Here is a 15095-nt window from a genome sequence, read left to right as displayed (position 1 = left end):
CCAACCATCTCACCGTCTGTCGTCCCCTCCTCCTCTGCCTTCAATCTTTCCCAGCATCAGGGTCTTTTCCAAGTAGTCAGTTCTTTGTATCAGGTGGCCAAAGTATTGGAGTTTCAGCTTTAACATCAGTCCTTTCAATAAATATTTAGGACTGATTTCCTTTAGGATTGACTAGTTTGATCTCCTTGCAGTCCAAGGGACTCTCAAGAGTCTTCTCCAGCACCACAGTTCAAAAGCATCAATTCTTCAGCACTCAGCATTCTTTATAGTCCAACTCTCACATCCAAACATGACTACTGGAAAAATAATAGCCTTGACTAGACGGACCATTGTTGGGAAAGTAATGTCTCTGCTTTTTAAAATGTTGTCTAGGTTTATCACAGCTTTTCTTCCAAGAAACAGGCGTCTTTTAATTTCATGGCTGCAGTCACCATTTGCAATGATTTTAGAATCCAAGAAAATAAAGTCTGTTACTGTTTCCATTGTTTTCCCATCTATTTGCCATGAAGTGATGAGACTGGATGCCATGATCTTTGTTTTCTGAATGTTGAGTTTTAAGCTTTTTCACTCTCCTCTTTCATTTTCATCAAAAGGTTCTTATAGTTCCTCTTCACTTTCCGCTATAACAGCAGTGTCATCTGCATATCTGAGGTTATTGATATTTCTCCCAGCAATCTTGATTCCAGCTTGTGATTCATCCAGCCTGGCATTTCTCATGATGTACTCTGCATATAAGTTAAATAAGCAGGGTTGACAATATACACCTTGATGTACTCCTTTCCTAATTTGGAACCAGTCCGTTGATCCATGTCCGGTTCTGTTGCTTCTTGACCTGCATACAGATTTCTCAGGAGGCAGGTCAGGTGGTCTGGTATTCCCGTCTCTTGAGGAATTTTCCAGTTTGTTGTGATCCACACAGTCAAAGGTGTTGGCATAGTCAATAAAGCAGAAGGAGATATTTTTCTGGAATGCTCTTGCTTTTTCTATGACTCAATGGATGTTGGCGATTTGATCTCTGGTTCCTTTGCTTTTTCTAAATCCAGTTGAATATCTGGAAGTTCTTGGTTCATGTACTGTTGAAGCCTCACTTGGAGAATTTTGAGCATTACTTTGCTAGCTTGTTAAATGAGCGCAATTATGCAGTAGTTTGAACATTCTTTGGCATTGCCTGTATTGGGGATTGGAATGAAAACTGACCTTTCCCAGACCTGTGCCACTGCAAAGTTTTCCAAATTTGCTGGCATACTGAACACAGTACTTTAACAACATCATCTTTTAGGATTTGAAATAATTCAACTGGAATTCCATCACCTTCACTGGCTTTGTTCGTAGTGATGCTAAGACCCACTTGACTTCACATTCCAGGATGTCTGGCTCTAGGTGAGTGATCACACCATTGCGGTTATCTGGGTCATAGATCTTTTTTGTATAGTTCTTCTGTATTCTTGCCACCTCTTCTTAATATCTTCTGCTTCTGATCGGTCCATACCATTTCTGTCCTTTATTGTGCCCATCTTTGCATGAAATGTTCCCTTGGTATCTCTAATTTTCTTGAACAGATCTCTAGTCTTTTCCATTCTATTTTCCTCTATTTCTTTGCATTGATCACTAAGGAAGGCTTTCTTATCTCTCCTTGCCATTCTATGGAACTCTGCATTTGGGATACTAAGAAACTCATATCTAACATTAACCAAGAAAAAAGCTAATGTAAAATTTTGATGACACAAACAGTAGATTAAAAGACCTCTAACTACTATATCAAAACCTCCTGGTAACCACAAACCAGAAATGTACTATAAATATATAGTACATTTATATATATACATAAATGATGTATATATTATATACATATACGCGCACATATATACATATAAACATATATGTGTACATATATACATGGGCTTCTCTGATGGCTCAGTGGTAAAGAATCTGTCTGCAGTGCAGGAGATGCAGAAGAATTGGGTTTGATCCCTAGTTAAGGAAGATCCCCTGGAGGAGGAGATGGCAACCTACTCCAGGATTCTTGCCTGGAAAATCCCATGGACAGAGGAGCCTGGCAGATTACAGTCCATAGGGTCACACAGACATAGGTCAGACATGACTGAGCATGCACACACGCATATATAAACACACGTATAGGAAAAAGAAAAAGGAATTCAACCTCAACACTAAATACAGTCATAAAATCATAAGAGAACAAAAGAGAAAAAAAAGAAGACCTACAAAAGCACATCTAAAACAATAAGCAAAATCGCAAGAAGAACATACATATTGGTAATTACCTTAAATGTAAATGGATTAAGTACTCCAACCAGAAGACACAGACAGGCTGAATGGATACAAAAATAAGACCCACATATATGCTGTCTACAAAAGGCCCACTTCAGATTAGGGACACAAAGAGTCTGAAAGTGAGGGGATAGAAGAAGGTATTCCATGCAAATGAAATTCTAAAGAAAGTTTGAGTAGCAATATTCTTATCAGAAAAAAAGGTCTTTAAAACAAAGACTGTTACAAGAATCAAAGAAGGACATTACAAACGATCAAGAAGTCAACTCAAGAAGACATAACTGTAAGGATATATATGAACACAGCACAGAAGCACCTCAATATAGAAAACAAATGCTAACAGACATAAAAGGAGAAATTGACAGCAACACAATAATAGTGGGTGATTTTAGCACTCCACTTACATCAACTGACAGATCATTCAGACATAAAATCAACAAGGAAACACAGGCCTTAAGTGACACATTAGACCAGATGAACTTAATTGGTATTTACAGAGCATTCCTTCCTAAAGCAGCAGGATGCACATTTTTTTCAAGTGCACATAAATATTCACTGCTGCTGCTACTGCTGCTAAGTCGCTTCAGTTGTGTCCGACTCTGTGCGACCCCACAGACAGAAGCCCACCAGGAGTGGGTTGCCATTTCCTTCTCCAATGCATGAAAGTGAAACATGAAAGTGAAGTTGCTCAGTTGTGTCCAACTCTTAGCGACCCCATGGACTGCAGCCTTCCAGGCTCCTCCGTCCATGGAATTTTCCAGGCAAGAGTACTGGAGTGGGGTGCCATTGCCTTCTCCAATGGTATTGGCACAAAAACACAAACACAGATCAATGGAAAAGGATAGAAAGCCCAGAAATAAATCCACACAGCTACCTGCAAACAATACAACAAGGGATTAATTTCCAAAATACACAAATAGCTCATACAACTCAATAACAAAAAAACCCCAAACAATCCAATTGAAAAGTGGGCAGAAGATCTAAACAGTCACATCTCCAAAGATGACATCAGTTCAGTTCAGTCGCTCAGTCGTGTCCGACTATTTGCGACCCCATGAATCACAGCACGCCAGGCCTCCCTGTCCATCACCAACTCCCAGAGTTCACTCAAACTCATGTCCATCGAGTCGGTGATGCCATCCAGCCATCTCATTCTCTGTCGTCCCGTTCTCCTCCCGCCCCCAATCCTACCCAGCATCAGAGTCTTTTCCAGTGAGTCAACTCGTCGCATGAGGTGGCCAAACTATTGGAGTTTCAGCTTTAGCATCAGTCCTTCCAATGAACACCCAGGATTGATCTCCTTTAGAATGACATATGGAAAGCCAACAGACACTGCTAATTATTAGAGAAATGCAAATCAAAACTACAAAGATATATCACCTCACAGTGATCAGAATAACCATCATCAAATAAAAGTCTACAAACAAATGCTGTAGAGGGTGTAAAGAAAAGGGAACCCTCCTACTGTTGATGGGAATGTAAATTGGTACAGCCACTAAAGAGAACAGTATGGAGTTTCCTTGAAAAAGTAAAAATAGAGAATCCCCTCATGATCTAGTGGTTAGGACTGGGCAGTTTCACTGCTGGGGCCCATGTCAATCCATGGTTGGGGAACTAAGATCCTGCAAGCCCCATGAGGCAGCCAGAAACAAAAATTTTTAAAAAAAAGATCTAAAAATAGAGCTTTACCATATGATCCAGCAATCTCGCTCCTGGGCATATACCTGAAGAAAACCATAACTCAAAAAGATACAGGAGGACTTTCCTGGTGGTCCAGTGCTTAAGAATCTGCCTGACAATGCAGGGGACAAGGATTAGATCCCTGGTCCAGGAAGATTTCACATACCAAAGGGCAACTAAGCCCGTGCAGCACAACTTCTCAGCCCTCGGGCGCTAGAGCCCACTCTCTGCAACAAGAGAAGCCACTGCAATGAGAAGCCTCACACCAGCGAGAGAGCAGCCCTCACTTGCTGCAACTAGAGAAAGCTCAAACACAGCAATGAAAACCCAGCACAGCCAAAAATAAGTAAATAAAATTAAAAACTTTTAATTCAGAAAAATTGTTTAAAAAAATACATACACGCAAATATTCACTGCAGGAGTATTTACAATAGCTAAGACATGGAAACAACCTAAATGTCCACCAACAGAGGAATGAGTAAAGAAAATATGGAACATGTACAAATGGAATATTCCTCAGCCATAAAAAACAATGAAATAATGCCATTTACAGCAACATGGATAGATCTTACCATACGAAGTAAATTTAAGTCAGAGAAAGACAACTATCATATGATATTGCATATATATGGAATCTAAACAATGATAGGAGGGGGTGAGAGGGAGGCTCCAGAAGAAGAGGATACGCAGAAACCAACACAATACTGTAAAGCAATTATCGTCCAATTTAAAATTTTTAAAAAAGAAAAAATAAACAAAAAATGATAGGAATGAACTTATTAACAAAACAAAAACAAACTCACAGACTTAGAAAACCAACTTATGGTTACTCAAGGGGAAAGGTGGGTGGGGAGGGATAAATTAGGAGGTTGGGATTAACATATGCACACAACTATATATAAAATAGATAATCAACAAGGACTGACTGTAGAGCGCAGGAAACTTTTATTTATTTATTTATTTGAAACTTTTACTCAATAGTCTGTAATAACCTATATGGGGAAAGACTCTGAAAAATAATTGATATATGTATATGAATAACTGAACGACTTTGCCATACACATGAAATTAACATAATAATGTAAATCAACTATATTTCAATATAAAATAATTTTTTTTACAAAAGAAAAAAGCTAGGGTAGAATTCTGATGGCATAAACAGCAGATTAAAAGACCTACAATGTTGAAGGATCATGTGTGTGTGCTTAGTGGCTCAGTTGTGTCCAGTTCTTTGGAACTCCATGGACTGCAGCCCGCTAGGCTCCTCTGTCCATGGGGATTCTCCAGGCAAGAATACTAGAGTGGGTTGCCATGCCCTCCTCCAGGGGATCTTCCCAACCCAGGGAACAAACCCAGGTCTCCTGCATTTCAGGCGGATTCTTTACCAACTGAGGCACCAGGGAAGCCCTGAAAGATCATATTATATGTAATTTTGAAGGACTATATGATTATCCGTATTAAAGAATGTACCTGCTCCACCTTGTATTTTCAAGGACTGTAAACCAAGAAGTTAACACAGTTTTTCAATAACCTGACTTATTGGTTTAAAAGAACTCTATTCACCAATATGACAAAATGAATCGAAATTAAAGTTTAAAGTATACATACTATTTTTAAGAAAATGTGTCAATGTTTTAGAGAAGCACAGTGAAGCATCAAGGGAACATTTCCTGAAAGGATGGGCAAGATAAAGGACAGAAATGGAGAGGACCTAATAAAAGCAGACGAGATCAAGAAGAGATGATATGAATACACAGAAGAACTATACAGAAAAGGTCTTAATGACCCAGATAATCACAGTGGTGTGATCACTCACCTAGAGCCTGGACATTCTGGAGTGTGAAGTCAAGTGGGCCTTAGGAAGCATCACTATGATCAAAGCTAGTGGAGGTGATGGAATTCCAGTTAAGCTATAACCCTAAAGGATGATACTGCTAAAGTGCTGCACTCAAAATGTTAACAAATTTGGGAAGTTCAGCAGTAGCCACAGGACTGGAAAAAGTCAGCTTTCATTCCAATCCCAAAGAAAAGCAATGCCAAAGAATGCTGAAACTACAGAACAACTGAGCTCATTTCACATGGCTTCAGCAGTACGTGAACCAAGAACTTCCAGATGTTCAAACTGAATTTAGAAAAGGCAGAGGAACCGGAGATCAAATTGTCAACATCAGTTGGCTCATAGAGAAAGTGAGAGAATTCCAGAAAAACATCTACTTCTGCTTCATTGCCTACGCTAAAGCCTTTGACTGTCTAGATCACAACTAACTGGAAAATTCTTAAAGAAATGGGAATACCAGACCACTTTACTTGTCTCCTGAGAAACCTGTATACAGGTCAAAAAGCAACAGTTAGAATCGGACATGGAACAAGTGACTGGTTCAAAATTGGTAAAGGAGTACAACAAGGCTGTATATATTGTTACTCTGTATACAGAGTACACCATGCAAAATGTCAGGCTGGATGAATCACAAGCTGGAATCACAAGATTACCGGGAGAAACATCAAGAACCTCAGACATGCAGATGATACCACTCTAATGGCAGAAAGTGAGGAGAAACTAAAGAGCTTCTTGATGAGGGTGAAAGAGGAGAGTAACAAAGCTGGCTTAAAACTCAACATTCAAAAATTTAAGATCATGGCATCTGGTCCCATCAGTTCATGACAAATAGATGGAGAAACAGTGGAAACAGTGATAGATTTTTTATTTTCTTGGGCTTCATGGAGTCACAAAGAGTCAGACATGACTTAGCAACTAAACAACAACATACATATCTGTACAAAAAATAAAATATCAAACCTGAATCTGATCAAGCCTATATGTAACCACCAACCTACAGGGAATGTAGCGGACAGAAAAACTAAATATTAATGACTTCGTGGGGATGCAATCTAAAAAATTCACAATATAGGAAATTTTACAAGACAAATTTTTCAACAAATAAATGGTAAGGAAAAAAAGAGAATCAATCCAGGAACTCCAATATCTAACCAAAAGGATCACCGGGGGGCAAAAAAGCAGGTAATATGCAAGGGTTAAATTATCAAAGGGATCCTAGAAGAAAACGTCTCATCACTGAAGAAACACTGTGACCTCAAACTGAGCAGGATTAACCAAGAAAACACACCAGACAATGACTCAAGAAACACCCACAGCTGGGCACAGCTGCTCTCACCATAAGGCTTCCTGTCCTATATTGCTACCACGGTTACATATCATGTACTAAGAAAAGAGAAAGAAGACAGCAGCACGGCTTCCAGAATGTCCCACAAGATCCGACACTCCCCACGAGGCCCGCGTGCTCTACTTTGCAGTGTCTGAGAGATGCCAAGGTGTCAGCCCCTGCTTTCTTGAGGTGAGGAGGGTCTGTGGAGTTTCACAGTTTAATAAAGGCTGCCTGCGAGGTGGCCCTCTGAGCATCAGGACCACCCTGGGGAGTGCAAAGAGCGGCTGGGATGAATTCCTCCCCAAGTGGGTGGTCAGGGAGCTCACTCTTAGCTTGAGAGAAGGGTGCAGCTGGCTGTTCACACTGAGGTGAAGGGAGGGGTTAAGGGCGTCACTCCCAGTCCCCTGGAATGAGGGCCTAGAGGAATTAGGGCCTCCAGGCCCCCACACAAGGCTATAGGGCCACTACCCATGCCGAACATGGGGGTCTCCCAGGGGCCTCATTACTCTTCTGGGTTCCAGAGTTGAGGAGCGAGCACGTCCCTGGCTCCTGAGCAGTCTCGTTTCCCCCCACCCTTCTTCCTCCTCATCCGTCCTCAATACTGAAGCTGGACTCTCCCAAGAAAAGAAGGCAAAGAAGTCTCCATCTACCAGCTGCAGACAACTGACCTTCCTCAGCTCCTGTTTCAATGCAAGCCGAACAAAATCAGTTCCCCAGAGAGAGCGGCCTGACCGAGCAGGTGGGGCGGATACGGGCGGACTGAGGAAGGGGACCCCTCAGCTCTGTCGCCCTCCTTCCATGGGTCGGGTGCCTCTTGGCTCTTCCTCTAAATTATGGAGCCACCATTTGTTAAATGTTCAGATTCTGTGTCTTTAGCAGGAGACAGACCGAAGCAAAGGAGTGAAGCTCTTTTTTGTGAACAGTGATTATTCCCCCAAATGACAGCCAGACGCAGGCAGGGCCACCCGGAGATCTTACTTGCAGATACCAGTGGGAGCCACCCCCTTGGCCTCAACTGGACTCCATGTTAACAGGATTCATGCAGGCCACCCCTGCTCCCCAACACCATGGCCTGAAGGAGAGGCCTCGGGAGGAACCGAATAACAGCCGAGGCAGATGGGGCTGAGCTGCTACAGCAATCAGTCCAGGTCGCTCTAGAGGCCCTGCCCAGATCCTCTGGGGGAATTCCCGGCCCTGCCACCTCACCCTACACCTGAGGAACCAGGTGTAGAGTGTTGGAATCTGAGCTCACAGTTCTGCCACTGCAGCCCTAAAGCAGATAAAACAAATAAAGCCCTAAAACAGCAGAGCCCAGAAGTTGGTAGCACAGAGCAGCAGATCAAATTTCCACTCCATGGTTCATTCCTTCCCCTGAACTGACACCTCCCTTCACAGCTCCAAATATGCCCTGCCTTTGTGTTTCTTTCACATTTTACTCAGCACAGGGAGGGCTGTCCGGTGGCTCAGATGGTAAAGAATCTGCTTGCAATGCGGGAGACCTGGGTTTGATCCTTGGGTGGGGAAGATCTCCTGGCGTAGGAAATGGCAACCCACTCCAGTATACTTGCCTGGAGAATTCTGTGGACCAGAAGAGTCTGGGGGGCTACAGTCCACGGGGTCCCAAAGAGTAGGACATGACTGAGCAAGCAACACTTTCCCTTCAGGGGTTAAGAGTCAGAATAATTCCTCATGAATTCCTAACCAGGTGAGCTCAGGTCTACTTAACCTTTCTGTGCCTCAATGTCCTCATCCAGAAAACAGGGATGATGCTGTCGACATCACTGGATGAGAGATCATTCCGTCATTCAACAAACGAACTGAGCACCTAATAAGCACTCAGCGGGCTAGGTGTGGCTATTCCAGGTGCTCAGCAAACACCAGTAACTGGTCTAAGTGCTTTTAAGCTTTTAACTCATTGAGTTGTCACAACAGCCCTACAGCCACATCCAGTGAAATAAGTGGAGTTGCTCAGTCGTGTCCAGCTCTTTGCGACCCTGTGGACTGTAGCCCACCAGGCTCCTCCATCCATGGGATTCTCCAGGCAAGAATACTGGAATAGGTTGCCATTTCCTTCTCCAGGGGATCTTCCTGACCCAAGGATCGAACCCAGGTCTCCCACATTGCAGGCAGACGTTTTAACCTCTGAGCCACCAGGGAAGCCCTTAGTGAAATAAGGAGTAAGTACTAAATCTGTGTTCCATTTCTCTGCATCTTTGTACCTATCCCAGAGATGAGCTCTACAAGAAATCGAAAAGTGGCACCAATTGAAGGAATGGAAAGAATGCTGCATACAATGATACAACAAAAAGTAAACACACAGAAGCTCCCTCTTGGCAGAATTATAATTTTCTGGAGGAAAAATGCCTGATAATACATACATGAAGAAAGTGTCAAAGTCACCGGGAACTTAATAAGTGAAAATAATGTACATCCCTTCATATTGTTGCTGCTGCTGCTGCTAAGTCACTTCAGTCGTGTCCAACTCTGTGCGACCCCATAGACGGCAGTCCACCAGGCTCTGCCGTCCCTGGGATTCTCCAGGCAAGAACACTGGAGTGGGCTGCCATTTCCTTCTCCAATGTGTGTTGTTAAACCACCATTAAATAGCTTCCACCTAACTTACTGTATTTGTGAGGTGGCACTCTAGTCTGCCTTTAGGAACTGGAATGAACTCCCCCTGGGTGCTGGCAGTACTGGCTTTTGGCAGTTGGCACTCAGTGGCAGGCCCTCTTTTAGAACTGTCTCCACTAAAAAAAAACACCTTGGCCCAGAGCACACCTCCTTCCTAAGGCAGCCACAACCCAGTGATAGATCATCACATCTCAACTATGAAAGACTCTAGAGGGTCATCCTATCTTCAGAGTTCCCCCACAAGACCAGATAAATCCTTTATTTAGAATAATCATGGCACCTGGACTTTCCTGGCTCAGTGGACAAGAATCCGTCTGCCAATACAGGAGACTCGGGTTTGACCCCTGGTCCAGGAAGATTCCACATGCCATGGAGTCACTAAGTACATATGCCACAACTACTGAGCCTGAGTTCCAGGGCCTACGGCCACGACTACCGAAGCCCGCTCGCCTAGAGTCCCTGTTCTGCAACAAGAGAAGCCATCACACACAATAAAGGGTATTGCCCGTGCTTGCTGCAACTAGAGAAAGCCCACATGAAGCAATGAAGACCCAGCACAGCCAAAAATAAAGAAAAGACTAGAATAATCACGGCCCAGCTTCTCCCTCTGCCCAGTCCAGCTCCCTTCCCTTCGCTTGCACTACTATCAATTCTAAGAGGACGACCTAATACACTGTTTGACTAGTAAACTGCCTAAAAGTGAATCTCCACCTCAGTCTACTTCCCAGAGAACTAGGGCATTCGAAATTTCCAAGAGTTGGACATTGATCCAATACTTTCAGACAGCAACTTGGCAATATATATCAAGCATCTTAAACTATTCAGTCTTGAGAAGCAATAGAACACAAAGGGTATGGGCTCTAAAGTACAGTTTCAAATCCCAGCTTTTTATAGGAAAGCTTTGAGACCTGAGTCTCGGTCTCTTCATCTGTAAAAATAACATCTATATTCTAGAGCTGTTATAATTTTAGAGTTGTAATAACGTTCTTGTTCAAAATGGAGAGCATATAAAAGCAATTGGTACACAATGCTGCTTAATTAGCCATGAAGGTTGCTAATCAGCTAATCTCTTTCAATTTACCAATAATCCAAGTAAAACAAGGGAAGAAACCCTCTCCATACTAAATATTCTGGTAAATCTTAGGTCCACGAAGGCAGAGTCCATATCTATTTAGTTCAGTGGTTCTCAACCTTAATGAACCTAGTAAAATGCCCTGCAGAGCTTCTTAAAACACAGATGGCTGGGTCCCATCTCCAGAGTTTTTGATTCAGTAGTTCTGGGGTGGGGCCCAAGAATGTACATTGCTAACAAGTAACCAAGTGACGTTGATACTCTTCAGTGACCATATTTTGAGACTCTCTGGTGTAAATTTACCACTGAATACCTTGTATACATTTAAGCCAATTCCTAATATATAGAAGGCACTTAAATATTTGTTGACTGATTGACTAAGACATATAAATAAGTCTACTATACTACTGTCATTGACAAAAGTAGAAAAACTAGAAATTAAGGTCTAAAAAGGAGGAATGATTAAACAAACTATGTACTATACTAAATGTAACCATTAAGAAATATAAGTAAAGGAGTGCTCTGGTGGCCTTGTGGTTAGGACTTTGGACTTTCACTGCCATGGCTAGGGTTCAGTCCCTGGTCAGGGACCTGAGATCTCACAAGCCAAATACAAGTTAATCCATTTCTATACACTAACAATGACAGATCATAAAGAGAAATTCAAGAAACAATTTCACTTACCATCTTATCACAAAGAATAAAATACCAAGGAATAAACCTAAGGAGACAAAAGAGCTATACTCTGAAAACTGTAAGAAGCTGATGAAAGAAATCGAAGAAGACACAACCGATGGAAACCATGTTCATGGACTGGAAGACCCAATATTGTCAAAATGACCATATTACCCAAGGCAGTCTACAGATTCAATGCAATCCCTACCAAATTACCACTGGCATTTTCCACAGAACTAGAAAATAATCTTAAAATTTGTATGGAGACACAAAAGATCCCAAACAGCAAAAGCAATCTTGAGAAAGAAAAACAGAACTGGAGGAGCCAGGCTCCCTGATTTCAGACTGTACTACAAAGCAACAGTCATCAAAACAGTATGGTACTGGCACAAAAACAGAAGTATAGATCAATGGAACAGGACAGACAGTCCAGAAATAAACCCATGGACCTAGGGTCAATTAATCTATAACAAAGGAGGCAAGAACACGCAATGTTGGAAAGACAGTCTCTTCAACAAATGGTGCTGGCAAAAATGGACAGCTATATGTACAAAAAAATGAAATCAGATCCTTCTTAAACATCATAAACAAAAATAAACTCAAAATGCATTAAAGACCTAAATGTGAGACCGGGTACTTTAAAATTCCTAGAGGAAAACATAAGCAGAACACTCTCTGACATAAACTGCAGCAATATCTTTTCTCAGTCTGTCTCCCAGAATAATGGGAATAAAAACAAAAATGGGACCTACTTAAACTCAAAAGCTTTTGTACAGCAAAGGAAACAATAAACAAAATGAAATGTCAACACCCAGACTGGGAGAAAATATCTGCACAGAGGACCGACAGGTGGCCAAGCGGCAATATATACAAACACTGAAGCATTACACTGTACACCCAAAACTAATATGCTAACTACATCTCAATAGAAAAGGCAATACAAGTAAAATAACGCTATGGAAACATAGATATATACCAAATCAAAAGTGAACAATGGTAACATAAAATTGTATTCAGATCAATTTGAATTACACATATACATGGATTAACGATAATAGAAATTTCAAAAGTATTACTTCATGTTTGAGCTTAGGATTATGGAAATTCAAGTTTTGTTATGGTTTAAAGCTTACATTGAAAATATTTTAAGACTGACTTAATATAAAATAGCAACATTAAATTAGATAAGTGTATAATCAAATTAAGTCATGGATACCACAGGATAATGTCCCTGAAGTAAAACTGTATCAGAGCATATATAACTTGGTTGTTAGCATCCTCAAATGGGTATTATAGGCCTCTACTGAGACACCTACCAGAAACAACTACAAAATAAACACGCACACGCAAAATCATGAATTACCTGCCACAGGAGGGACAATGCCAGAAAAACGAACTGTTGCATGTTCCCCATTAACTTCAACTCTCCGACCAACGACATCTGACGACAAAGTGCTGTTCATTATAACATAGCCAGAATCCAAAATATGAGATCTAGGAAAAATATATGACATTGACAAGAATTTAGTAAAATTCTTAAAAAAAATTTTTTTAATTGTATGCAGATGCTCATTAGGTCAACGCTTCTACCCAATTTAGCCTTCCTATTTTGGTGAAGAAAAGAACCTAAGGGTTTATGTACCAGACTCTCAGAATGTGATTTTACTTTACTCTCCGTTTTGATAATTTAATGCATTAAAAAAAAAAAAAACTTGCTTTAGGTCATTTATGGATGTGAGAGTTGAACTGTGAAGAAAGCTGAGCGCCGAAGAATTGATGCTTTTGAATTGTGGTGTTGGAGAAGACTCTTGAGAGTCCCTTGGACTGCAAGGAGATCTAACCAGTCCATTCTAGAGGAGATCAGTCCTAGGTATTCATTGGAAGGACTGATGCTGAAGTTGAAACTACAATACTTTGGCCACTTCATGCGACGAGCTGACTCACTGGAAAAGACTCTGATGCTGGGAGGGATTGGGGGCAGGAGGAGAAGGGGACGACAGAAAATGAGATGGCTGGATGGCATCACCGACTCGACGGACGTGAGTTTAAATGAACTCCAGGAGTTGGTGACGAACAGGGAGGCCTGGCGTGCTGTGATTCATGGGGTCACAAAGAGTCGGACACGACTGAGCGACTGAACTGAACTGAACTCTAATTAGTTCACATCACATGCCTGTGTACTTTTACTAAGGATGGGAAGGGAAGGAAAGGGGAGAGGGATCAAGGTGACAGAGAAAAGGGAAAGGAAACATGCAACACTGGCATCATCCTCTGCCCCGGAAGTAGAAGCACACAAATCCACAGAGGCAGGAAGGAACACATAGAATGACAAATTTAGAACCCTAACAATAGGGAGCCCAAGAGAGAAGCACCGTCTCTCGAGGAATGATCACTAGATCCAACTCCCACTTCAACAAGTCAGTTTCTTCAACAGATAAAAAGAAAGAGATGGAAGGGGGAAAAAAAAGATTAAAGGAAATATAAGAGATGTCAACTAATTAGTTGTGTATGAACATTGTTTGGAACCTGAACTCTTAAACACTGTAAATAATTTTCAAAATAAATTATGAGAAAATTGAACATCTGAACGCTGACTAGATAGCTGATGATATTCAAGAATAATTGTCTCCAGTAAGGCTATTATCAAATGAAATTATTTGGGGTAAAAACGGAAAGGGGAATCCCCTGGACCAGTGGTTAGGGTTCCACATGTTCACTGAAGGGGGCACAGCTTTACCCTCTGGTCAAGGAACTAAAGATCCCAAATGATCCACAGTGAGGCCAAAAATTAAACAGTATGGAGGTTCCTCAGAGAACTAAAAACAGGATTACCATCTGATCCAGCAATCCCATTCTGGGACATACAACCAAACAAACCTATATGTCAAAAAGTTACATGCACCCTGTGTTCACAGTAACACTATTCAAAATAGCCAAGATATGGAAACAACCTAAATGTCCATTAACAGATGAATGGATAAAGAAGATGTGGTGCATATATACAATGGAATGCTGCTCAGTCCAAAAGAAGGAAATAATGCCATTTGCAGCAACATGGATGGTTATCCATGAGATTATCATAACAAGAGATTATCATACTAAGTGAAGTAAGTCAGAAAGAGGAAGATAAACACCACATGATATCACTTATATGTGGATAAACACCACATGATATCACTTATATGTGGAATCTAAAATATGACATAAATGAACTTAACTACGCAAAAGAATCACAGACACAGAGAACAAGTTGGTGGTGGCCAAGGGGGAGGGATGGAGTGGAATCCTTGGGTTAGTAGATGTTAAGTTTTTATACACAGAATGGATAAACAACCAGGTCCTACTGGTAGAGCACAAAGAGCTGTATTCAATATCCTATGAGAAACCGTAATGGAAAAAAATATTTTAAAAAAGAATGCGTGTATATATATGTGTGTGCGTGTATACCTGAACCACTTTGTGGTACTGTAGAAATTAACACAATGGCAAGCCACTCCAGTACTCTTGCCTAGAAAATCCCATGGATGGAGGAGCCTGGTAGGCTGCAGTCCATGGGGTCGCTAAGGGTCGGACACGACTGAGCG

General features: G+C 41.4%; 1 protein-coding gene across 3 annotated transcripts in view; it reads right to left on the bottom strand.

Annotated features, from left to right (window-relative positions):
- The window catches only part of TBCE (tubulin folding cofactor E), a 79750-nt gene that overhangs the window by 44444 nt on the left and 20211 nt on the right, over window positions 1-15095 (bottom strand). For all 3 annotated transcript variants that reach the window (XM_055425768.2, XM_055425769.2, XM_055425767.2), the window contains one exon: window positions 12875-13005. In XM_055425768.2, coding sequence (XP_055281743.2) covers window positions 12875-12974 — 100 coding nt within the window. In that variant the 5' untranslated portion in view covers window positions 12975-13005. The remainder of the gene's footprint in view (window positions 1-12874; window positions 13006-15095) is intronic.

The sequence above is a fragment of the Moschus berezovskii genome, chromosome 12 (assembly GCF_049115385.1).
Source record: "Moschus berezovskii isolate FMDL1 chromosome 12, NW_MosBer_1.0, whole genome shotgun sequence".
In the NCBI taxonomy this organism is placed as follows: domain Eukaryota; kingdom Metazoa; phylum Chordata; class Mammalia; order Artiodactyla; family Moschidae; genus Moschus; species Moschus berezovskii.
This window is presented reverse-complemented; position numbering and strand designations above follow the sequence as displayed.